Below are 27,317 nucleotides of genomic sequence, written 5' to 3'. Positions count from 1 at the left end.
AATGGACAGGGTAATATATTCTGGACACTTCAGTGCAAAGTCACTTATGATGTCACAATACTGTCATAACCATGTCCAATTTGACCACAAATGGCCACATTACAAATAATATTAGGACTAATTAGATATGAGAAGCAGCTATACTCCAAAAGAAATCTTTGTCAGTACATTAAGTAGCACAATATCTTTTTGGGTAATGTTGTGGTAAATATCAAAATATTAATAACAAGAACTCAAAATGAGAATATTTCATCAGTTTTTGTAACTTTGCACTAAATTTAAGAGTACAAATATGTAAATCAAATTCAAAAGTATAAATACTGATATCTGTCAGCTTTTGTTTGACTCAACCAGGGATTGAAACCCACTTAAGGTAATGCAAATTACCACCTGAACACAGAGGTGGTTGTTTATTAATAACAGCTACTAAAGGATACATCCATGTAAAACAGGTAAACAGAACCTGTGTAGTTCTGGTTGCTGTGTCAATTCTTTAAGAATATGACCATTCCATGTAAACCTAGAATCTGCCTGCAATCATGAAATAAAATAAAAATTAGGAAATCTGACAAAAACTATAAAATCAATCTAAATTGAAAGAACCTTTAGTGATCTAACTCATATACCCGTTTCATTAATACAGGATATTTCTATTAACCATCCACTAATCAAAATGCTTGTAATACTATTAATGCACTGAAGGGTAAAGATTGTGTTCATTTGTCAGTGGGAAGTAAAATTAAATATTGCAGTGTCAATGAAGCATGGGTTGCAGCTGATTCAACTACAATTCTGGACAATGGGAGATAACTTCAAATTTTAGAGATGACTTTTAACAATGATATAATTTATATTTTTAGAACGGGTATTAGATTCCTGCACCATGCAAGTTATTTAATTTTCTTGACATATCTGAGCATGTATTACACTGCTAAATTTCTGGAAATGTTCATGGACAGGACGTACAGAATGTTAAGATCAATGCACTATATTTTGTGTATATCAAAAGTAGTGATGGTCCTTGGAAGATTTAGATATCAAGTCAGTTACACAGGGTTTTGATTGCATTTCATGCAATTCTTACCCAAAAATGGAGCTCATTGCATATTTTTCTAATGATCAAGCTCATACAAGCTATTGATGAACAGACAAATTTAAAGAAGATCTGACAAGAGACGAAGGTGCTATTCTAGTGTGAATTAATTTTACAAGTCCCCTCCTGAAAAAAAAAATTCCTGTTTAATTTCTCTGATTAACAAACTCATTCCTGATTTTAATGACTAAAACCTAAATTCAACTTAAAAATTATGATGATACCCTGGTGACAACAAAAAGATAACACACTCCACAAAAAATGATTTCCCCATTCAGAGATTTTGGTTCATAAACTCATTCTTAATTCTGATGATTGATTCAAACTTGAAGAGGACCTGAGAAGAAATTTGGGAATATCTTTTCAAGCCCTTCCCCCTTACTTATTTATTAAAGTATTAAAAAATCAGGATAATTAATCATTGTACATTATACAATGTTATCTTACCCTCTCATGAAGTGGCATACTAAGAAAGTCAATACTTGTGTTACTCAATCTTTGTAGACTTACCCTCTCATGAAGTGGCATACTAAGAAAGTCAATACTTGTGTTATTCAATCTTTGTAGACTTACCCTCTCATGAAGTGGCATACTAAGAAAGTCAATGCTTGTATTACTCAATCTTTGTAGACTTACCCTCTCGTGGAGTGGCATACTAAGAAAGTCAATACTTGTATTACTCAATCTTTGTAGACTTACCCTCTCATGAAGTGGCATACTAAGAAAGTCAATACTTGTATTACTCAATCTTTGTAGACTTACCCTCTCATGAAGTGGCATACTAAGAAAGTCAATACTTGTATTACTCAATCTTTGTAGACTGTGAGTGAGATCATAAGTAGTTGAGAAATAATAACTTTCTGTCTTTAGACAATGTTCTACCAAGTTGACATATGTCTTGTTGTCTGTGGTCTGAAAAGAATTATAAGTATTTAATTATATGCCTATCATATAACATTATTTATTAACCAATTTGATGTCTATATTATAAAAACAATATATGTTTCAGCATTCAACAAAGTAAATGTTACAAGTAAGTACACAATAGATTAAAATATTTAACAAAATAGACAAACAATGAAAATGCTGGCAAAAGCAAACATGATGATTTCTGAATTCGACATACATGACATAGTATATATGTTCTAGTAAAGGATCTTAAAAGTAAATCCTTCAATATGTGGCGTAACTAGCTGCAGGATACATTTATTTTTAAATGGGTACAGTATACTTTTGTTAAAGACATATTGAAGACGTAATTGAGACAACACAAATTTGGTGGATTACCATATATATGTGAAGGTGAATAACTCTTGAACAGTATAAGTGGAAATGTATTTTGGGTTTAGTATATCACAAAACTATATGAAAACTGTCAATTCTGCTGGGTTTTTTATTTTTCAGATCTTATAACATGTATAATATGACAAGGTATACTCAGCAATATTGCCTTGTATCAACTTGGGTGAAAATGATAACAAACATTAATTTCTATTGTTACCTGTTTCTCTGTCAGATGTAAAGTTGTTCTTTTATAAGAGAGCATTTCTGTATCTGTAACTTTCCATACTGTATGTCCACATATCTCTCCTACTTTCTCTTTCTTGGTAATCACAATAAGGTAGGGTCCAGCTGTCAATCGTATGATTCCAAAGATTCCCCATATCGACTTTGTCACAGCAGGAGGTATCTCAGCATTTCCTAAAAACAGTTAAGTAATAATTAGGCATCTTTTGAATAATTTTACACTAGTAATTTTTTGGACCCTTTATAGCTTGATGTGCGGTGTGAGCCAAAGCTCAATGTTAAAGACCGTACTTTGACCTGTAATGGTGTACTTTTACAAATTGTGACTAGGATGGAGAGTTGTCTCATTAGCACTCATACCACATCTTCTTAGCTAGAAATCTGTGCTGTTTTATCATGTTTATGTTACAGAACCATGGTTTAGGTGAATCATAAAAAAAAAAAAAAAATTCTGAAGCCAGATTTCAGTTTGATTCTGATTCAAATTTGGTGAGTGTTTAACATGTTTAATTGCAGTATTCTCCATCCGTGATTCAAATTTTATATATAGAATTCAAATAGGATGTGGTATGATTGCTATTGAATACTCTCCACTAGAGACCGAACGATGTAGAAACATGTTTTGTGTTATCAATTAGCAGTCAGAGATATAACTCTATAGGGTTATTACAGAAAATAACTTGTGTGTGTTATTACAGATTTTCTTCCTAAAATTTTCTAAATCTGTAATAACATATGTTTGTTATTTGTAAAATTATTTCATTTATAATGGGCTCTAGGGAACTCTTGAGACTTTGCGCAGAAACTATATGCAAAGCCTTGATAACTAATTTCTTAATTAAATTAATTCATTTTTGATTAACCATGGTAAATCAATGAGACGAGGCTATTAAGGGATAAACTTAGCTGTAATAACAAGGCTTAGTTATTAAAGGAATGTAACTTATTATATAAGACACTTGGGAATTACTGAGAAACTTGCGCAGAACCTCATTACATGCTCTGGTCATTATTTCTTACAATAAATTAAAATACATTGTAATTAAGCATGATCTATGTCTGAGCAAATCCTTTGAAGTGATATAGAGAAGCTGTGATGACCCCTTTTAGTTATTACAGGCATATTTTTTCTGAGATAACATATAGGTGTATTATGCAAAATGGCAAACTATAAACTGTTATATCTTTCAATAGTTAAGTACACTTATAGACAAAAGTAATATCAATAGAACTTTTACAAATTTTAACGAAACGAATGATGTATATTGTCCCTTTGAAACATGTAACATACGTATGTTATCACAGTTCTTTGATTTTTTAGTCTACAATTACAAATGTATGTTATTTTCCTGTAATAACCCTATAGAGTTATATCCCTGACTGATTAGGTATAATCATGATAATGTAGGCAAAATCGTATTTCTTTTTATTTTAGTTTTTTTTAAAATACTTTGTTCGTTAGAATAACTACTTGTACATGCTGTCATGGACTCCTGGTGGTGTTTTTTTTTGTTGTCTTAACACATTGGGTGTCTTATACTTGGTTTGTTTGCTGGTGGTATCATATTAAAACATACAATTCAAACCATGACCATTAAATTGAAAATTGCTTTATACATGTTATAGTTTAAAGAAAGGCCTATTGTTTCAGCCCTGATATATCAAATATTTTTTTTTTACTGTGTACATTTCTTAATTAATACATATATTTTCATCTTGTTTTTGCAGTTTCAGTCTCAATAAAGACTTCCAAATTCATACAAAACAGTGTTAGGATGATCACTGTTTTAAATGCTTGGAGTTAAGTCATTAATATAAATGAATGATTCTTTAAGTCACTTAAAGGGAAACTTCGCAAAAAAATCAAAAATTGATATTATGTTCATTCTGTATAAAAATGCTCAAATTCATAGATATTAAAGTTTTATTCCGCTAGATAAGCGATCACCATCGATTTTAAATTTAGAGTATCAATTCTCTGCGTTCGGCCATTTTGTCTTCTTTCCCGATTAATAACAACGATATGTCTATAAACCACAAAGGAACAAAACTACAGTAACCGATGTAGTCGTAATTGCGTGTCGATATCTTGTCAATCGTACGGTTGTTTAATCCGACTAACTAACTTGATACGGAAAATATTCTTATTTTTTTGAATTACCATGGTCTGTTGTTTTTAAACTGTTGATATTGGAATTAGGTAAAAAGTCAAAGTTGAAATCATAAATAAGTGTTCCGTGAAAATTGTTTTCGAAAATCTAATTTGTTCATAATTCTTTAAAGTAATAAACTTTTTTCAAATAAATTCTGATCTTCCCTCATCTGATCACCAGCATGGCTAAAGGTATTACTTCCAAAGGTATTGTGAGGCGTGTGAGGTGACACGTCCAGGTATTCAAGCGATTTCCTGTCGGGCTTGCAAGTTCATGCATCGTTTCACTTCTGCAGGTATTGATCAGTGTACACGGCTGATAACTTATAACTTTCCATTTTGAACTATCAGATGTATAATATACAACTCTGTCTTACTTGTCATTACTAAACTCATACGCTTGTTTATAAATAACATTTCTGGTGTAAAAAATATTATTCATAAAAATATAAATAATACCCAAAAAATAAGATTTGATGAAATTAAACTCTATTTAAATATTTTTTTTCCAAGGGTGAATTTGGGAAAATGTAATATATACTCATTGCCAATAGTGAAGGACAGATTGGAACATACCAGAAATATTGATTTAAAAAAATGTACGCACTTGTCGACGATTCGTTTATACGACTGGGTAGAAAGTTACGGAACTATACGGCCTATCCAAGATCAGATGTGCATTTCATATTGGGTCTATGTTATAGGCTTGTAAAGACAAGAAGATAAACTTTACACAAGTAATACATCTTTGAACTGAAGAAGAGAATGTAGGGTTTCACAATGAATATCAAATATCATGTATAGGTGTTACCGTTTTGAAAAAAAACCACTAAAATACACGCTGAAAATGGGCAAAATTTCACGTTATGTTGTTTCATTTAAAATTTCACTGTTTTTATCAATTGATAGTTAATAAGTGAACTTAATTTTAACTACATTTTTGGTTCATTGCTATAGACAATTTATTCATCTTTCTTTTACTTTTGTTGCAACAAAAAATCTTCAGTGGTTACAAAGTTATGATAAAAAGTTGAATACTATGCGCTTGTTATGAAATTTTGTACTTTTGTTTTTAGCTTGCTCAGTGTAGTGATAAAAGAGAAAAATAAATCAAATTTATGCTATTATGTGTTTTGTTTTATCTTCTAGTCTATACATTATCAACCAGGTGCTCCGCAGGGCGCAGCTTTATACGACCGCAGAGGTCGAACCCTGAACAGTTGGGGCAAGTATGGACAAAACATTCTAGCGTGATACAGCTCTGAATTTGGATTGTGATCAAATTTTTGACATTACATGGTTTTTTTTTACACAAAACAAATGTCAAGATTTTACAAATTTTACAATTAAAGATTTCTTCTTCAAACTTTTTAAATCTAAAATTAAATAGTTGACACAGCATAGGTTTCTGACACAGAATGAATGTGGTCTAATGAACTTAAAAGTTTTTTTTTGCCTTTGAGCAATTCACTATGCTGTTGAATATTAATCCTGTCAAAAAAATGTTTGAAGAAATTTTCTTTTTATTTATGAAATCTGAAATGAGAAAAATTTACCCCCCCCCCCCGCCCCTTTTTTCACATCCCCGTTTCCCTTTTTCCAAAACTGATATCAATTCAAATTTCTAATGGAGTTTGCAACAATAACTACTCTTTTAAATACATCATAAAATATTAAAATGTAAAATAAAGTGCTTGTTTTCACTGAATGGTAAAGATTGGTTGGTAGTAAAAGTGAATATACATTGTTTATTGTATAAAACAATAAAAAAAACTTCATCAGCAACATTTTATATTGGCAAATTTCCAATGAAGTTATTTACATAAAGTTATTGGCAAATAAAAATAGAAAATGACATCATAGTCATGTCTGGCAAATGTCCAACATACATTATCTAAAAACATTTTAGATAAGATAAGGAAATAAGATGTAAAAAAAACTGCTTGTTATCACTGAATGGTAAAGATTATTTTAATTTATCAGTTGGTAGTAAAAACGGAATATACATTGTATATTGTATATAACAAAGATTTAAGTTGATTCTGGACAAAGAAAGATAACTCCAATTAAAAAAAAATCTTGCTATTGCACAATATTTTGCAATTAGATATTTCTTGCTTACTATTCTGGACAAAGAAAGATAACTCTAATTTAAAAAAAAATTGCTATTTCACAATATTGTGCAATTAGATATTTCTTGCCATTGCGCAATACTGTGCAATTGAAAAGATTTGCTATTGCACAATACTTAATATAATAATTTTAGATCCTGATTTGGACCAACTTGAAAACTGGGCCCATAATAAAAAAACTAAGTACATTTTTGGATTCAGCATATCAAAGAACCCCAAGATTTCAATTTTTGTTAAAATCAGACTAAGTTTAATTTTGGACCCTTTAGACTTTAGTGTAGACCAATTTGAAAACAGGACCAAAAATGAAGAATCTACATACACAGTTAGATTTGGTATATCAAAGAACCCCATTTATTCAATCTTTGATGAAATCAAACAAAGTTTAATTTTGGACCCCGATTTGGACCAACTTGAAAACTGGGCCAATAATCAAGAATCTAAGTACATTTTTAGATTCAGCATATCAAAGAACCTAACTGATTCATTTTTTGTCAAAATCAAACTAAGTTTAATTTTGGACCCTTTGGGCCTTAATGTAGACCAATTTGAAAACGGGACCAAAAGTTAAGAATCTACATACACAGTCATGACAGTTAGATTCGGCATATCAAAGAACCCCAATTATTCAATTTTGATGAAATCAAACAAAGTTTAATTTTGGACCCTTTGGGCCCCTTATTCTGTTGGGACCAAAACTCCCAAAATCAATACCAACCTTCCTTGTATGGTCATAAACCTTGTGTTTAAATTTCATAGATTTCTATTTACTTATACTAACGTTATGGTGCGAAAACCAAGAAAAATGCTTATTTGGGTCCCTTTTTGGCCCCTAATTCCTAAACTGTTGGGACCTAAACTCCCAAAATCAATACCAACCTTCCTTTTGTAGTCATTAACATTCTGTTTAAATTTCATTGATTTCTATTTACTTAAACTAAAGTTATTGTGCGAAAACCAAGAATAATGCTTATTTGGGCCCTTTTTTGGGCCCTAATTCCTAAACTGTTGAAACCAAAACTCCCAAAATCAATCCCAACCGTTCTTTTGTGGTCATAAACCTTGTGTCAAAATTTCATAGATTTCTATTCACTTAAACTAAAGTTATAGTGCGAAAACCAAGAAAATGCTTATTTGGGCCCTTTTTGGCCCCTAATTCCTAAAATGTTGGGACCAAAACTCCCAAAATCAATACCAACCTTCCTTTTGTGGTCATAAACCTTGTGTTAAAATTTCATAGATTTCCATTCACTTTTACTAAAGTTAGAGTGCGAAAACTAAAAGTATTCGGACGACGACGACTCCGACGACGACGACTCCGACGCCAACGTGATAGCAATATACGACGAAAATTTTTTCAAATTTTGCGGTCATATAAAAACTACCTCATTTATCAAAATTGCAGTACCCTAGCTGGAGATATATGCCATCAAAGTTGGATATTCAAATAAAGTGAAAAAATGTCTTGTCCGTAGACATGCATTCCCTAGTAAACTGGAAGCATAATTACATTAATGTTGCATTGCTAAGTTCCTGTTCTTTTGTAGATATGAAAACACTACTAACATTTTTTTCTACCATCTATTAACATGATTAATAGAGGAAAAAATTCAAAAATATGTCAGAATGTCTTGTCCGTAGACACATGTCTTGTCCGTAGACATGTCTTTTTAGCAATATTGCTTGGCTTTATGGGTCTTAATTAGTCCTATGTGTTGTTTAAACTTAGAAATATCTTATCTTTAATAAATAAATGGTAATTTAAGTGTTCTCAATTTTTGTAAAATTACTTTACAGGAGTGGATTTTAAAAAGTGTCAGATTATCAGTCATAAAAAGCATACCTTATTTTACTTCAATATTGTTTATTCCAGTTGCTGCATACCATAAAAGATTAACTAAATCAAATGAAGAAAAAGTATTTCTCTCTCTCTAACTTTATCCGTTGCATTTCAATATTAACATCAGATGAGGAAGTGTCTACGGACAAGACACTTGTACATAACAAGTATTAAATTCAATTATTTGTCTGCTATGGAACTTAAATCTTATTCATAGGTGATGAAAGTTATCTATTCAAATTAGAACTCAGTATTTTCAACATAAATATAGTCACAATTAATTCTAACAGATTTTTTTTTTAACTGAAATTGTCTTGTCCGTAGACATTACCACAATATATATTTGTATCCAATTTCCTTGAGTTCAGCCTAATTTGATAGGTAAAATGTATGTTATTTTTTCAAGAGAACACATTCAACTATGTCAAAATTGAGTTTTAATAATAGTTTGATTGTTTTAAACAGTCAGATATATGGATTTCAGTTTAAAGAATGTGTCTTCATTTTGGCTTAATCAATAAATTATTGAGATATGTAAAGAATTATGGGTACATTTTTATATTTTCCAAAATTAAAAAACACAGCTTAAAACTTAATTAGTAACTTTTAATCTTAACTTTAACAATCATCTTTGAAAGCATTTAATTGAATATCAATAAAAAGTCTTGTCCGTAGACATTATCAAAATGAATTTATTCCATTTCCCTCGAAGTTAAGCATCATTTGATAGATAAACCTGATAAAATTTATGTTTTTTTTCAAGATAACACTTTCAGCTATATCAAAATTAGGTTTTAATAATGCATTTCATTAAATATGAATACAATGTCTTGTCCGTAGACAAAACATATAAATTGTATTGCTAAGTTTGATTGTTTATTGTAAGAATATGCATCAAGTTATTTTAATGTTCAATACACCAAAAGAAAGGGTTCTTTTGGAAGTTTTGTTATTTATAGATAATTTTAGATACAGTTTTATCAGATAAGATTAATGATCAAAGAAAGCTACTGTTGTTTGAAATAACTGTGAGTTAAACATGTTCTTGTTATTTTTTTTCAATTAAAATGTTTGATATTCAATAGTTGTAAACATATTTTATTGTCTTTGTCATTGACCAAAAATCTGTCACTGGTGACCATGTCTTGAAGGCAACCATTAAAGAAAATTATACAGTTTTTAAACACCATTTATTTAATAAAAATATTAAATATTTCTTTCAAAAACTGCATGTTATTATATAAATGCTTCCAGTGTTAGCCTAACGATGGCAATTTTTCATAATTTAAACTATTTTTGAACCAAAATATCAAATGAGTTTTTCCCTGAGGTGATACTCATTTTTGACTTCATGTGAAACACAAAATGCACATCTGATTGTGGCTAGGCCGTATAGCACAATTTAAAATATATACATGTATACATTGAACATTAGAAAAAAAAAAATATTTTGAATAAATTGGGGTAAAAGATTTGTAAATAGACTAGTCCACGTATGCCAACAGTATGTATGTAATCATCGAATGTGTTTGATCCTTTCGTCATTTTGAACAATAAAATATGTTTAAACTAATCATCGAATGTCGATAGACTATTGTATACCAGAAGAAGAAGAAGAAGAAGAAGAAGAAGAAGAAGAAGAAGAAGAAGAAGAAGAAGAAGAAGAAGAAGAAGAAGAAGAAGAAGAAGAAGAAGAAGAAGAAGAAGAAGAAGAAGAAGAAGAAGAAGAAGAAGAAGAAGAAGAAGAAGAAGAAGAAGAAGAAGAAGAAGAAGAAGAAGAAGAAGAGAACCAATTTTATTTAAATACAGGTCGAAGAAGAAGAAGAAGAGAACCAATTTGATTTAAATACAGGTCGATGTATAATTTGCTTTGGTTCATCGAAGTTGTGGACATAGTAAAATCACAGATTTATATTTCAATTAGATTGTTCACGAACAAAGGAAGGAATTCGTCATCACAATTGTTATATATGCCACTGGACGAACACTGATTATCCCCAAGGGATGTGAATATTTTGCTGGGTAACTATTGAATATCAAAGTTTCAAATTAATTTTGGGATTTATTTTCTTTCTTGGTATTCAATAACAGAAAAAAGAATAAATTACTTGTCCGCTAAATAGGGGTATTCTTGTCAGATAAAAGACTTTTAGTTATATTTAAAAAATAGGGAAATATGACATTAAATTGGTTCTGTCTTTTTTTTTAAACATCGTTAAAAAGATGTGTGTCTAAGGTGAACGCCACAAGAACCCTGTAATACTAGTACGAGAGTATAGCATGTAAACATTCCTTCTCAATAATATGGTTGTATTGGAAAGCTTTTCATACAGATTGACAACTCATGGTCCGATATGTATGTAATATTTGCCACATGACGCCCATAGTTCTTTCTACCATCATCATCTTATTCTTTGATATTGCTGTAAACATTGATGGTTCACACCCAAACAAAATGGGAGTAATGTACCTTCAGAGCTTCTCCGTGTTATACACTTGTGAAACTTAATATATAGACAAAATTTCTGTATTGAAATGAATCTACATCTCACAAACAGGATTTTCAAATAACGATTTTGAGTAATCACCTTACAAACCAATATAAACGTATGGCAAGATATAACCATGAAGGAATTTAGTTTTTGTCAGACGCAAGAACTCATCACTATCATAAACGTATATGTATATATGCATGCAGTTTCAAATATCAAGAACAAGCGGTCGATGTCGATAGTCCGTTTTCTAACTGTTCAGAGTTAAACATGTCACTTGTTCATTCTTGGAAGCCTTCATATTCCCCGTCCAACGATGGGAACTCTTTCTGGTTGTGTTGACTATAAATGCTTGTATGGTAATTCTGTCGTTTATCTGTACAAGTGGTTGCATTTCCTCTCCTTTCCCAACAAACAAACTAACGAAACGCTACTAGTCTGCTTTCTCTGGAGCTCATCCTCAATGGCGCTTATACGTCAGGAAACTTACATGTATACTAATAATGATTGTTTCAAGAACAACGATGTATGGACGAACTATTCTAAATTCATCAATATCAGTTATGCATGACTAAAATATAAGTTTTATTACAACTACTGTATTACTTATTTGGATTAATGACGGCTATCATGTTCAATATTGCACAAATATTATCATAGAATTTTAAAAAAAAATGTACAAAAATCCTCAAAAAAAATAATGCCTTAGCTTAGATAAGTGGTATTCTTTTCACAAAAAGTTCGTGTAAATGATTGTCAAATGAATTTAATTATGTAAGAGTGAAATGCTAAAAAGAAACTAAAAAAAAATCATGCATGTTGTATGTTGTATTTTTTTTCAATTAAAAACTTTAAAATTGCGATAGTTTTATGAGCATTTAAACACAGCAAGATTTGAATACAAGTTAACGGAAATTCCGGTAAAGTCAATGATATCAAACAGATGTGCAATGGTATATCAAATTGGGTAATATTGCATTTAGTTTTTATTAAAGATTAAAACTACTATTTTTTACTTCATATTTGAATCTTTACGCCAATTGCCGCTAAGAAAGTAATCAAAAATTGTTTCCTTTTATTTTTATACACTTTCGGAATTACGAATCTGAATTTTATTTTCAATTAATTTACACAATTTAATTATTGTATCTTTATTCTCATCGTGTATTAAATCTTAGTGTATTAAATACAGCATACTCTTTCTAATTCTTTCTGTCAAGTTATCCTTTCCAAATAACAACATTCATACCTGTGTACGCTTGAACTCACACCTGCGGCTAAATAGCTACAAGGTAAGCAAATTGACCTCAAGCCGAGAAATATACAGTGACCTTTACAAAATAATATACACACTCTGCTCACACATTAGTTGCATTGAAATGATTATCAAAACAATAACGGTAAATAGAACTGAAATATTTTCAGTTCAATATCAGTAAAAATGTTCAATAAATATTTTATGAAAAAAATCTCAACAATAATTAATGAAATTTATTCGAAAACATTTACTAGAGATAATTTTATAGGAGTTTAATTCAATCAATACAAAACGGTATATGCATATTCATTTTTGTTCATTCTTATATTGTGGTTAATAACTACGATCATTCATCAGCTGTGCGCTTTTAATTACATATATTGTCGATAAGCTATAAGAGTTAAACAGATTTTATTTTTTCCCAGAATTCAACACATCGGGCTAAAACGTCACGACCCATTCGAGAATTCAACCAAAAATGTTACAAATACTTGATTTTCTCCGTTATTAGAAGGAATATAAATTTAAAACTTTGCAAATGTGTTTTTTATGTTAAGATGAACATAATTAGATGATCATGTGATAAGTAAAAAATCACGGAATTTCCCTTTAACTATCACACCAAATTATCAGGATGTAGTTTAGAAGGTGCCATGCTTATCTTTTATATATGTCAAATTCTTCCATTTTATTTCTACCTTCTAACTTCACTTAGGATCAAATATACCTTGAAGGCTAATTTCCTGTGAAACACGGTCAATTATAAGTATCTCACTATCTTTAGAATCTTTTGGTTCTACATAAAACTTGTCTGCAGTAATATGTCTGAAAAAAAATTATGTACATAAAACATCAACCAAATCTGAACACAAATTGTTTGTCAACCAAGCATATACTTCTACAATCCACATCTGGCAAAGTGTATGAAACATTTGCATCACATCTATAATGTATGTTGTATTCGCTTCAACTATTAAACCTTATAAAATTTATATATATATATATCTTTTTAAACCCTACTTAGATTTCTTTTTTAAATTTCATTTGAACAAATAAGAAAAATGGCAGAATATTGGTCTTCAGACTATTACATGTATTAGTTGAAAAAGTTTTTGGTGCAGACTGAACAAATAATATACAATTAACGATTTTACAATGTAGATTATTATATCTTACATTATAAAGTAATAATTTGATTGGCTAATACAGAATCATGTGTCATAATTTAATTTCTTTTTTTATCCAAAAATTCACTGGAGCGTAGCCGAGCGATGAAAAACCCAACAAATTGAAGCCTCCATCAAACGACCCTTGTATTCCTCGGTGAATAACCCAACATTCATGACATTTTGAAGATTCCATTGAACAACCCTATTATTCCCCAGTGAATAACCCTTGTCCTACCTCAACGATTACAGTGAATAACCCTTGTCCTACCTCAATGATTACAAGTTAACTCCCTTTACCATGTTTACAGTATGACGTCACTTAGCGTCAGATAAACAAAAACAAATATGGCTAGGGCCAGGTTAGAAGTCCAACAGAAGAAGATAAACAAGACCAAACAATACTCGAAAAGTCATCTAGTGTCAATGATATCTCTTTCAAAAGACCCTTTTCTGAGTCATCTATATTTCAAAGAAAGAGTCTACCTTTATTGAACCTACGCGAAATATCAATAGACATAAAATAGTTTTCTAAAGTAAGAGTTTTGACAATCTGTTACAATATTTTTCTTTTTATCGTAATTTGCTCATTCGGTATAATAAAAAAGATGCACGTGTATGGCCCACTAAGTCAGTGAATAACATGCACTGATTTAAAGTTGAATATAACGAATGTATATTTTTGATTTAACCTTTTTAATCATAATTGCCCCATAAAATAAACACCACATCTTCTTTTTTATATATTGAGAACCCAGAAAAAACTCAAATAAAAAGATTAAAAAAATATAATAAAAATATTGTTGCCAAATAGCCAATTTTAAAATCAAATACCCATGGTGAAATGAAGCTGCCGATTTTGCTAACTCGACTAAATGATTGACGGTTTGATGCCGAACTGACTTGTCTGAAGATCATGACTTAGTTATTGACTGTGTTTTCGAAAAGCCATTTTCTCTGTTTTTATGAGCTCTTTGATATTTTACAATTAATGCACAGGCTGGCATTCTTTTTCTTTAAAGATTAACAATTACATACAGAGTTAATGAATCGTGGACAGACATGGTCACTGGTGTGATCGCCGATCGCCTGACGTGACAGTTATGTATTATCTCCCCTTAGATTAAAAGCTAAATTGATGAAAAATAATTCATCCTTGTTTCAGCAAATTTTCGATAATAATAATTCTAGTTGTGTATGATTGAAGGATAAGGGTTATAAGCAGTAATTTAATACTGGCTTTTTTGTTACTTCACTTGACTAAATTTATCAAAAATCTATTTATTTTCGATAAAAAAAAACTTCTCCGGTGCTGCAATACATAATTTTACATGACATCATAATTTTGGATTAAGTTCCGGCAAGACCCTCTTTATTTATTATAGAACCAGGAACCTATATATTAACTGTTAGATATACTGTTCCCAGATAGGACATAGTGACATCTTAGTATTCACAATGTTTTGGTATTTGGCTATTTGCTCCCTTCCATTTGTTCTTGGATCTTATAGTTCCAAGTGTAAGTTTTCTAAATAGCCTAGTAACACATTTCTAAAGTTTGTAGAAATTTAACATTGAGTAAACAATATGTGTATTTCAACAGTTCAAAGGGGGTTTCATTGGGAAATTCTAATCCTGGATCACACTTACTGTTTTGTAAGATTCCTGTATCCCGCTTACACTATGTATATAACTTATGTATGTAAGCAATTCTAATTTTTTTTTTTATTTCCTATGTCCCGCAATACATTCCATTCCTGATCCCAGCACAATAATTTGACTTTCATGCGTGTCACGCTTAACAAAAAATCGGTAAACCCTCATCATCCTGATCATGCTTAGACCCAATGAGACCCTCTTCCAATAGAATACTTTCCAGTTTGTCTGTCACTGCGGAAAAATTGTCATTTATGCGTGCCTTTATGACGTCATTTAGAGGAATCACCTGTATCCCTGCACTATAAACATTCATCATTGTGAAGGATAAACTAGAAATAATATTTTTTCTGTAGGTACTGAATCACAATGCCCTAATGACAACAGTCATGACAGTGCGGAAAGACGATTATGAGAATTCAATTTGCCAAATAATTTGTGCAAAATAGCTTTAAAGTTTTCCAAACCACTTGCTCAACATTATATGGAATTGACAATGCCCCTTAAATGCATGACTTATGTTCACTTAAACCAAAGTTTTTGACGGAAATACATCGAACTTGAAAGTCGTCTTTTTTTATACCCTAGAAGCCTAAGGGAGGCCAAAGGGGGATTGTTATAACGTAGATCTTCACTATCAGAGCCTTGAAGATTATAAACTGTTGTATGCGCATAACATATGATCATATACTGTCAGGATATATGTGACAGACTTGCCTTAATGTTACAACTGGAGATCTGATAATTTTTCAGCTGGAGTATGGACCTCAAAACTGGAGATTTTTTATGGACATTATAATCGATGTTTTTCATTGTTTCTCTTACAGTTTTATATAGTTTTATGGGCCCTGTAATTTGGGAAATAAAAATATTCTAATTCTGGTTCTATAGTCATTGATAGTAGACATGTACATGATGTACAAATGATGTATATGAAGATTTTAACCCTATTTTTATTAGACCACAAAAATTAAAACATTTTTGGTCATATACATGTATTGATATCTTGTTGTCGTCGTCATCGTCAGCGTCATGTCAGCGTTGTCTAAAGACAGATGGTTTCTGGATAATAACTTTAGTATAAGTAAATAGAAATCCATAAAATTTTAACACAATGTTTATAACCACAAAGGAAAGTTACAAGGGATTGATTTTGGGGGTTATGTTCCCATAAGTTTACGAAATAGGGGCCCAAAGGGGACAAAAACAAGCATTTATCTAGTTTTAGGACAATAAGTTGTGTATAAGTATTTCCATTGCTCTGAAATTGTACCACAATGTTTAATACCATAAATAGAAAGTTGGGATTTATTTTAAGGGTTATGGGGCAAACAGTCTGAGAATTAAGGGCCAAAAACAATAATTTTTCTAGTTTCAGGACAATAACTTGTGTGTTACTGTATGGATCTCTCTGACATTTTGTACCACAAGGTTTCATATAACAAGGGGAAGGCTTTGATCGAGTTTGGGTTAATTTCCCCAATCATGTAGGAATAAGGGGCCAAAAAAAGGGCCAGAAAGAAGCATTTTTCTAGTTTACAGACAATAACTTGTGTTTAAGTGTATGGATCTCTCTGAAATTATACTACAAGGTTTCTTACTACAAGGAAAAGGCTGAAATTGAGTTTTGGGGTTCTTGCTCCAAGGGGGGTTTCATCTAGTTGGGGGCCAAAAATAAGGCCCAAATAAGCATTTTTGTAGTTGTCAGTCAATTGCTGTATAAATCTCTCTGAAATAATACCACAAGTTCCCATGCTACAAAGGGATGGTTATGAGGGGTTATGGCTCAAATCAATTAGCAAATATGGGCAAAAAAAGGGGAAAAACAAGGGTTTTTCTGGTTAAAGGACAATTGAAACAATTTAAAAGCAGTGTAAGAGAGGTAATCCAATTCTAATTAAAGAATACTGTTATAATATCTTCCTTACACTGCTTGAAAATTATATATTATGAAATGATGATTGTCTTAAGATGATTAGTTAATTTTTTTTTTAGAAGTTACTATTAATTGATATTAATTTTAACTATGAGGTATGACTGTATGACATTTTATGATGTATTTAAATAAATAGTTATTGTTGCTTACTCCATTAGAAATTAACATTGAGATTATTTTTGGAGGGGAGATGAAAAAAAAATTGGGAGTGTTGGGGGGGATAAGAATTTGTGGGGAGTGGGTACAATTTTTCTCATTTGAGATTTCAGAAATTCGAAAGAAGATTTCTTCAAATATTTGTTTTTTTGAGGGAAATAATATTCATGAACAGCATAGTGAATTGCTCAAAAGCAAAACAAAATTTTTTAAGTTCCTTAGACCACATTCATTCTGTGTCAGAAACCTTTGCTGTGTCAACTATTTAATCACAATCCATTTTATTCAGTGCTGTATCCAGCTTGAATGTTGTGTCCATACTTGCCCCAACTGTTCAGGGTTCGATCTCTGCGGTTGTATAAAGCTGCGCCCTGCAGAGCACCTGGTTGTAAGATTACAGCATTACCATTAATTGTAATATCCTAGTACTCTCTTCGATTGTTAGTTTTATTCTTATCAATATGAAATTTTAATGCAGAATTATTTTTTTTGATTTGTGAAATTAAAATTATGCCATAGCTTTAAAACTGATTCTTTTAAACTAAAATTAAAATTACTTGATAACAACATTCTAATGTCTTTATATAAGCAAGTTTGATTTAACTCTTTGCACTCCTTTCTAAGGTGTCCTGAACGAGCTAGAATTGTTTGTGCACTAAGTAACGTCATATGGAAATGTTTGGAGGATTGGACATGTTTGGGGAGAAGGACATGCTTCCAGCTGGTAGACAGTTATCTCAGACCACATGTACAACTTCCTATTTTTAAAAAAGATTTAAAAAAAAACACTACTTACATGACATAGAAAACTAAAGAATGAGCCCAACAACCCCCCCCCCCCCAAAAAAAAATGGAGATTAATATGACAATGTACATGATGTATGAAGAATTTATATAAAAAAAAATAAAAAAAATTTTGATTGCAAAAATTGATAACAAACACATACCCGTATAAATTTCATGCGTCTGGAATGCTTATCTTGATTAACCTTCATCATGAATGCTCAAAGCTGAAATTTTTTGAAAGACATGATGCATAGATATAGAAGCAAAACAGTCTTAAGGGCTACATTTTGTTTATGTCTTTAACCAAAAAATAGCCATATCCATCTATGGTCAACTTTTTCTTGGGGAGTTAAATCCAAAGTTTCTTGAGATATTGAAATCTTTGAAAACCTTTTCTGCATGAAAAAAAAAAATCCACATACAATGTATGCATGTATGCATGTGTTTTTCTTTTGAAAGAAGAAGTTAAGTATGTCTATTCACATGATCCAAAGGATAGAAATGTCCAATAATATAAAAAAAATGGTATTCATGTCTTTAATTCTACCCAATTTAACTCTTAATTTAGCACGTGAAGGTATATTTTTTATAACATAAATTTAAATTGGCCAGGTGAAAAATAGCCTGTATGTAAATTTTTAAATCATTGTGGAATATTTACAAATGTAGTGGTACATGTAATTAAGCTTCTGTTTGACAATGTTTGATAAGTTATTATGTTTCATCATTTGTTCATCTTGTTTCAGATTTTTACATGGATGAAAATTGTAACAGAGAAATTAGTATGGAAACTGAAAGAATTGAAACAGCAAAGTTAAAGCTGACACGACATAGTGATTATTCCAGAAATATGAACTGTGTACTTAAATTAAAAGCTCCTACAAACAAGAAAATCATGATATATTTTACTAAAATTGACATAAAAGAATCAAGAATCTCCTTTGGATACTCATGTGAAGATTATCTTCAACTATATGATGGATCAGGCACATCAAGCAGACATCTTTCAGGTATTTTCATTTAAATTTTAATTTTCATACATTTGTAAATATAAAAAAGCAGTAGACACAATGGTAGATGTTGAATGATTATACAAATGTATATAATTACCAATGAGACAACTCTCCGGCATTTTACGTTTCCTCAAAGTGGCATTACTTTTCCAGGAAAAAAAGATGAAGTTTCCTCAAATAAATATCTTACTTTTCCGTAAAAAAAGTAACTATTCTGGAAAAAATAAATTATTACTTACTGCAAATAATTAAGGAATACCTATTGATCTAAAGCAAAGCTATAATAAAAAATAAATATGTATTAAGTTAAAGGTCATCATACCATGTAAGTAAAATTCATTATTAAAATGTATGAAAACGTATGTTCAAAAGTCAGCACTAATCTGATATATCTTGATTTGGGTTCATAAGTCAGTTCTGGCAGAATATTTGTAGCCAAAACGTCACAGTATAGCACATTCACCGTTTACAAGTTTTGTATTTTGTTCAAGAAGGAAGTCCATCTTCTCCTTTTCATATTTCCGAACGGGTGCTTTTACAGTTAGAGTTCTCAACTTTATGTAAGATGTTGTCTGCAGTTTCAATAACACATCGACAAAGACAAATATGTTAGGATGGCTATATTGTAAAACTGTTCGTTCAGGTAGGCACGAAAAGACTTGGCACCATTTGTTGTTCTCTTTTCCTCGGGGTCAGGAGACAGGAGGTGATGCCCAAATGGTTGGTGGAAATCTTGAATTGTATATAAAATTCCTATATATAATTGACAGACTTCATGCATTTAATCGTCAAATGGAGCATCGGCTATTAATTCAACAAAGCATTCTTCAATCATGTCAGTTGCCCAGTATATATTTTGGTAAGCCAAACCAAAGATTTCTCAATGAAGTTTAACTAATCATTACTCGAGACAACTAGTTATATCTAGTAAATTGTAGACATAAGATCAGAACATTATCTATCAAAAAGATAAAACAAATAATTTATCATATATATATTCAAATATTTATATTTTTACCAGGTTAATTTCCGGAAAAGTAATAAATACAATTGCCGAAATGTATACTTTAAAGCAAAAACGTAGTATTGGGACTTTGAAAAATTTAATTAGCGGAAATGCAATATGCCCAAACTCACTGCTATAGACTAAATGACATTCAATATACATTTATATTTGTATTTGATAGTCATCATGCAGTTGTTTATTAAGCATACAGTGTCAACTCATGTGTAATACATGTATTCCTGCCTTGTTTTACACAATATTATTAGTTACCCAGTGTGCAATTGTCCTCATACGGGAATTTATCAGATCAATAAAATTCATATTGGTCAAGGCTATTTACATTAAACAGCTTTATTCTAAAATAGACAGCTTTATTTTTAGTAAATAAGAATACCTAAATGACATCATGAATATATGTATATGAGTGTAAAGTAAAGAACAGCTTTAGTTCTTTGTTTCAGTAGGACAATTGCAATAGAATGTGCTTTTCTGGCCAAAATGAGATTCAGCAGCGCTTAGTATTATATGTTTTGTTGAATAAGCTTAGAAGATGAAAAAATAGATAAATAGATATATAATATGTCATTTTAAAAAAGCTATGTCATTGTATGTGAAATGAATATGACTGTATACATGTACATTTATCTCGATAACTATCATGAACTATATACATGTAAAAATTGTATTACAATTATGCTTTGTTTTTTCTAGGTTTACGACATGACAAGATATGTGGAGAAGATGAACCTAAACGTGCATTTTACACCACAGGACAGTACCTAACTTTGAAGTTCAAAAGTGACTATACCAGACAGGATGATGGATTTTCCCTGTATTTTACTTCTTTTCATTCAGGTATAAAGAATACAACTTAGTTGCTAATATAAAAGTCACTTTAATACAGTGTTCTCCACAAAAATTTCTTCTATTCTCCTGGAAAACAGGAAATTATGAAACATATCTTTGTTTCTGGAAACTAAAGCGTCATCCATAACACTGTCTATAAGGAATAAATTTTTTACGCAAAAGTTTTATATAATTGTCTTCATGGTCTTTTTTTTTTGTCTCTGTCTGTTATGATTTAAAAAATATGGCAGCTAATTAATTACCTTGTTTTGAAGCCGTAGTTTACCGATTGTCACCTCATAGTAAACAATCAACAAAGGAGCATGGATATTGAGCATGTGTATAACATGTACAATCGGATAATAGTTTATTTCAATGACAGGTCTATGCGTATTGCGATCAACAGATTTTTATGAGAAGGGACACGCTAAGGTCACTTGCATATGGAAAATATTTCGGCTAATGGCTTCCTGGAAGCAAGCACTTAAAAAAAAGTAAACTTCTTCTAAATGTTGACAAATAATAGAATTTTCTTCAAAACAAAGTGTATGTACATAAGTTTTATAATGAAAACTATCCATTCAGCATGTTTAGTTATAAAAACAAATACATCAATTTTTTTTTAATTAGCAGCTTTATATGACTTTAACGTCTCACAATATTAGTCTTTAAAATCTAGATTAGGGTAATTACTTTATCACTTGCCACAAGTCAGGAGATGAAAGCATGATTACAGAAAGAATAATTTCCATTGTTTTATTCTCTCTGATCACGATTTTATCCCTTGGATAAATGTTTAAAATTGGAAACCTTCATAATTTTAAATTTTACCCTAATGTATGTGCGTCCACATGTCTGTATGTCTCAAAATTGGTTTCTGTTCTCTTACTTTAGTTTGCTCAACCAAATGTTATGAAACTTGCACATGATCCTTATTACCAAAAAAAAAAAAGATCAAGTTTGAAATTGGGTGGCATCATTACATCCTTTCAAGAGTTATGCCTCTTTACAAATGAAAAATTGCTGAATATTTTGTTTCTATTCTCTACCTGAAGTTTGCCTTTACCAAATGTTATAAATCTTATACACAATGGTTATTACCATATATAACACAGATCAAGTTTTAATTTTGGTGGAGTCACCTGATTCTGATACTTTTCTTTTCATTCTCTAACTTAAATTTGCCTCAACCAAATATTATGAAACTTACAACAATGGTTATTGCCACAAACCTCAGATCAAGTATGAATTTTGGTAGTATCACTTTTCTATATAGTTCTTGATTTAGGTCCCTGTATATAAGGTATATGCAAACATACATGATTTCCCTATAGACTTATTAGTAAACTACTTTCTTAATGACTCAATCTCTATTTAATATTCAGTTGAGAATTTCTTTTTTTTAAATTTTATTTAGGTGTTTGTAATGGGACTAATGACTTTAAATGTCGACTAGGACAGTGTATATCTAAAAGACTTCAGTATGATGGCTATAATCAGTGTGGTGACAACAGTGACGAAAACAGAGTGATATCAGCGTCATCCCTCGCCAAAATTCTGGGGGCCATTGCAGCTGTGGTGGTGATTGGTCTCATTGTGTTTGCAGTGTTTTACTTTTACCGTAGAAGCCGTGGACAATCCAGAGGATCGGTACTGAAGGTGTTGCATAATTAAGATTAACATTCTGTAGATTCATTTATTTTCGTGGGTATCAATTTTTTGTGGATTCAGGAAAACTTGCATGTTCTGCATAAAGCCTGTAGAAAATTTAGTATTCGTTGAACATTTGATTTCGTGGTTCACCTGTATCTACAAAATCCATGAAAATTGGTATCCAACAAATAATAATGAATCCACAGTACTGTCAATTCAGAAATTATTGTGTACATTTTTTAATGCGATTTTGTAATTTTAGACTAAAATGTATTTTTTTTTTATATGAAGAAAAATCCTGCTTAATTCATATTAAAAAATGTGAGTTTAGACATGTTAGATTATTGAAATTAAAACCCCTGTCGCATTTTTCGCAAAAATAAAAAAATGACAATAATTTCTGATTTTCCAGTAATGCTATCAGTATGAGATGGTCACTGGTCATTATAACTTTGTATAAGACGTAGCCAATCTAAAGTAAGGGTAGGGGTGGTATTGTCTTAGATTAAAAAAAAATTCTTTCAGTGAATTATTGCCATTGGTGTAGAGGATTTGGACAAAAATTCTCTCAGTGCATTATCGATCATTATTGCAATCTTTTAGAGGATGCAGACAATCTGAAATAAGCATTTGATGTTATTGTTATAGAAAAGAAAAGAAAAGAAATGGGGTATCCATCTATAATATAAAATCAGTACATGCACAGCAAAAAACACAAAAAGCAAAAGAACAGCATTTTTTGGCTGTTGCTCATCTCAAAGACACAGTGAGGCCTTCAACATGGACAAAAAAAACCTCATCTTACTGCAAGTTTAAGACGCCCCCCTAGCATTAATTTGAGTGGAATTCTTTGCAAACTGGTATGATTTAGGCAGACAACCATGGGGCACATGAATATATAAGTAAAAGAACTTGGCAGCAAATATCATATGTTACTATAAAGTTTAGGGCAAAATATTGGGGTTGATAAGTAGGATGAAACACCACCCACAACCATGACTACGGCCTCATAAAAAAAGAACATACCTGAAAAACAAATAGTTCCTATGCATAGGTGTAAATATCAAACTAAGTAGAATATATTTTAGTATTTAGGAATCAAAAGAAAGGTGAAGTAGTGATGATTTTTGTAGAACAACATTTTGTCTGATAATTTTGAATACGGTAATACAAAAATGTATGAATGAATTCAAAAATTGAGGACATGTGTTTCTTGGGCATTAAATAAAGTGATTATGTTTTCTGTTTATTCATCCATCTGCCTATAGTAACCACAATTTCTCCTAATGTCTATAACATTTTGTTAAAAGCCTTCATACCATGGATACTGATAAATGAAATTTAATCAATTCTTATTTTACAATTTTCCAGCACCAGCATGATACCATACCAATGGCCGCTCAACCAGCTCCAAACCAGTATCCTGGACAACAACCTGGATATCAACAACCCCAGCAACCAGGCTATCCACCACCGGCAGGCTATCCTACACAACAAGGATATCCAGCTCAACCAGGTTACCCAGCACAGCCAGGATATCCAGCACAGCCAGGATATCCACCTCAACCCTATCCCTCTGGAGAAGCTGTCCCACCACCATACAGTGATAACCCGTACCCATATGGAGCACCAGGAAAACAGTAAATCAGTAATATGTGACGGACTTCTATTTCTTTTATTTCATGATAAAATTAAGGTTCTTATTTGAGTCTTCCTGATAAAATTAAGGTTCTTATTTGAGTCTTCCTGATAAAATTAAGGTTCTTATTTGAGTCTTCCTTGACTATTTAATGTAATGAGAAAAATTGTGATTGAAAAAAATATTCTGAAATGAATTGTTCAGCATTTCTGCAAAAACAAACTGATCCTTGTAGAACACCTTTTGACTGATAATTTTGAATAATGCAAAAATGTATGTATGAATTCTAAAATTGAGGGCTTATATTACTAATGCAGTATATAAAGTGATTAAGTTTTATGTTTATCCATCCATCTGTCCACACTTTGTAACCACAACTTCTCCAAAACTATTGGTGGCTTTGGACTGTTTTCTACTCTTTTGTTGGGTTGTTTTCTCTTTGACACAATTTCCCCATTTCCTTTCTCTATTTAATGTACATGTATATTCCAGTTTGAAGTTTTGTTGTTCAGATATTATTCACTTTTGCAGTTTGATAATCTTTTATAAAGTGATTTTGTACAAACAGGTATGAATTAAGAAAAATTTACTATTAACAATAAGATACTGGCTTTTAAGGGGTACAATACCTGTTTAAATAGAAAAAAAAAAGGTTTTCATAGTGTTTTCAGTAAACTATAAAAGGGTACGGGACTATTTGTAATGAATTCTTAATTTAGTATTATGCCTATGAAAGATTTAAAAAAAAGTACTTAAACTGTATACTAGACAATGGGTAAGAAGAAAAAACAATAGCTGAATTAAGAAGTATTGTACTTAAAATAAATTGAGGAGATGTCAGGATATTAAAAATAACTGAGTGATTGTGATATTACAATTAATGTCAGTAATATTTATGTACACCTTCCTTTGTGGGTAGAAGGGTTTATAGAGGTCACTGTATCCATTCAGTTATATGTAGTCTTTCAGTCAGACAAGCCTTATTGTCAGTTGTTATTTAACCCTTCAAAACAATTCACTGACAATTTCCAAAAATATAAATATATGTGCATGATATAAATGTACTTAATATGCATTAATTGATTTGCAACAAAGTCAGACCACTTATGATTTAATGCAGTGTTAATCGGGTAAAAATTTTCAGATTCTGGGCATTATTTTTTTAGCCATAAACATCATTATTGTCAAAAGTCAAAGTAACAGCAGCTATAATGATATCTTTTAAAACATTTATATATTAAACCACCTGACTCGACTGAAACATCCATGATGCTAGGGATTTTTTTTTTAAAGATCTGAACAACTTTTAATTTTCCTAGTGAGTAGAAGGGGGGAGGGATGTTCCCATCTCATTGCATGAATAGGCATTATTTGGCCCATGTGATATACAATGTAGTGAAGGATACAATAATCTGGGGTACCATATACTTGTGAACACATCTCTAGTTCCTTACTGTGATAAAGATTTTTATAATTACAAAATCAAAATAATTTTTATTGCTGTAATTGTTGTTGATCATGATTTTATTATATATTTCTCTTTATTTTGAAACAATAATATTAGATAATATAATATCTTTTTGTATGCATTATTGATATACATTTCATATTGAATTTGATTAGAATATATTCTAATCTGTCCTTCTGGAGAGCATTGTACATGTTGTAAATAAACCATGTCTAAATAAGGTGATGGTTTTTAGGTTAAATAACTAGCTATATTTTATAAGTTATGCTTTAAAAAAGATTGAACCTTACATATTTTAAGCACAATATATTGATATATTTTCATCTCACTTCCATTAACTCCATAGAGTTAAAACATTATTATTCGTGGAATACCTATTTTTCGTGGAATTCTTTAGTACTTTTGAACAACAAAATTTAAATGTTCAACAAACTACAAATTTACTATTGTGTTGTTTGCAAACTTTGACAAAGCTACACAATCAAATATCCATGAAAATTCAATATAACTGCAATCCGCTAAAATTGATACTCACGAAATAATTGAACCCACAGGATTGCAAAAAGAGCATCATAACGAACACAAACTTTAATATATAAATTTGTGCAGTAAGAGTATGATTTATATACTTTTACATATACATCCAACGGAAATTAAAATAGCCAGACATTTCAAAATAAAATTGTTCCACTTCTTTTATGATAAAACAGCCATGACAAAATTAGAAACAACTATTGTTGGTATAGTATATTAAAAAATACCTTTGTCAAATTTCAATTAACAAAAAGTCATTGTACATAACTTTAAAACATTCCAAATATTGCAATTAAAGAGAATTCAATGTACATGTACATATAGTCATTGTAAACCATTTATTTGGAATTTAAATGTAGACAAGTGCGGTATTGTAATGCTTTAGAAAACACAAACATTTATGCAGGATGATAATCCATTCTTAAATATTGTTTTGCATTGTATTTTTAATACAATTTATTGTTACACTGTTATTATTCAGGTTTTTTGTTGCAAATTATATTGTATAAATTGTGAACAATATTGATGTTTTAAAAATGGTTGTGTAATCATGTTTTTAGAGTGATTGTTGCAGTGAATTTTTATTTTGTGACTTTTAAGACTGGCATAGATCTGTTATTGACAACATGCTTATATTTGTTTGGCATTTAACGTTACAGTGAAACCTGGATAACCCAAACATGTTCTTTAAGTCAGAGGCATATACATTGTATGGGTTGTGAAACTAATTAAACCGAACATCTGCCCAAACTGAAATCGAAATCTTATGGTTCCTGTTTAGGCAGGTACACTGTATTTAGATAATTCACCTGTTTGCCTGATGGTGGCTTAAAAGCACTTACAAATGTTGTATAGGGTACAACATAGCATTTATACATTGGGCTTTTTTTAATCAGTTATTCTGCTTTTAAAATGCTGTGACACATTTTTAGCTTCTTACTCCATCAATATGTTAATAAACCAA

General features: G+C 30.8%; 2 protein-coding genes across 6 annotated transcripts in view; one reads left to right on the top strand and one right to left on the bottom strand.

Moving 5' to 3' along the window:
* LOC143080644 (phosphatidylinositol-3-phosphatase SAC1-like) overlaps positions 1-14,771 on the bottom strand; it is a 36,917-nt gene extending 22,146 nt beyond the window's left edge. The window contains exons 1-5 of the mRNA XM_076256589.1: positions 14,699-14,771; positions 13,222-13,319; positions 2,595-2,794; positions 1,856-2,005; positions 438-531 (exon numbers count right to left, since the gene is read on the bottom strand). Of these exons, the coding sequence (XP_076112704.1) occupies positions 438-531; positions 1,856-2,005; positions 2,595-2,794; positions 13,222-13,319; positions 14,699-14,724 (568 nt within the window). The 5' untranslated portion in view covers positions 14,725-14,771. The remainder of the gene's footprint in view (positions 1-437; positions 532-1,855; positions 2,006-2,594; positions 2,795-13,221; positions 13,320-14,698) is intronic.
* Positions 14,772-15,009: 238 nt separating this feature from the next.
* Positions 15,010-26,610, top strand: LOC143080637 (uncharacterized). Of its 5 annotated transcripts, XR_012979749.1 has the most exons (6): positions 15,014-15,179; positions 18,941-19,204; positions 20,925-21,068; positions 22,477-22,718; positions 24,084-24,408; positions 24,473-26,610. XR_012979749.1 is itself a non-coding variant. In XM_076256572.1 (5 exons), the coding sequence occupies exons 1-5, from the start codon at positions 15,119-15,121 to the stop codon at positions 24,354-24,356; spliced, it is 969 nt and encodes a 322-aa protein (XP_076112687.1). In that variant the 5' UTR covers positions 15,010-15,118; the 3' UTR covers positions 24,357-26,610. The 5 variants fall into 5 exon arrangements, 4 of the variants coding, with proteins under 4 accessions (XP_076112687.1, XP_076112685.1, XP_076112686.1 ...); XM_076256572.1 differs by having other exon boundaries at positions 15,010-15,179; positions 22,477-22,709; positions 24,090-26,610; XM_076256570.1 differs by having other exon boundaries at positions 15,010-15,179; positions 24,090-26,610.
* The last annotated feature ends 707 nt before the right edge of the window (positions 26,611-27,317 follow it).

Source organism: Mytilus galloprovincialis, chromosome 6, assembly GCF_965363235.1.
Source record: "Mytilus galloprovincialis chromosome 6, xbMytGall1.hap1.1, whole genome shotgun sequence".
Lineage (NCBI taxonomy): Eukaryota > Metazoa > Mollusca > Bivalvia > Mytilida > Mytilidae > Mytilus > Mytilus galloprovincialis.
Note: the sequence above shows the minus strand (reverse complement) of the source record. Positions and strands in the feature narration are given on the sequence as shown.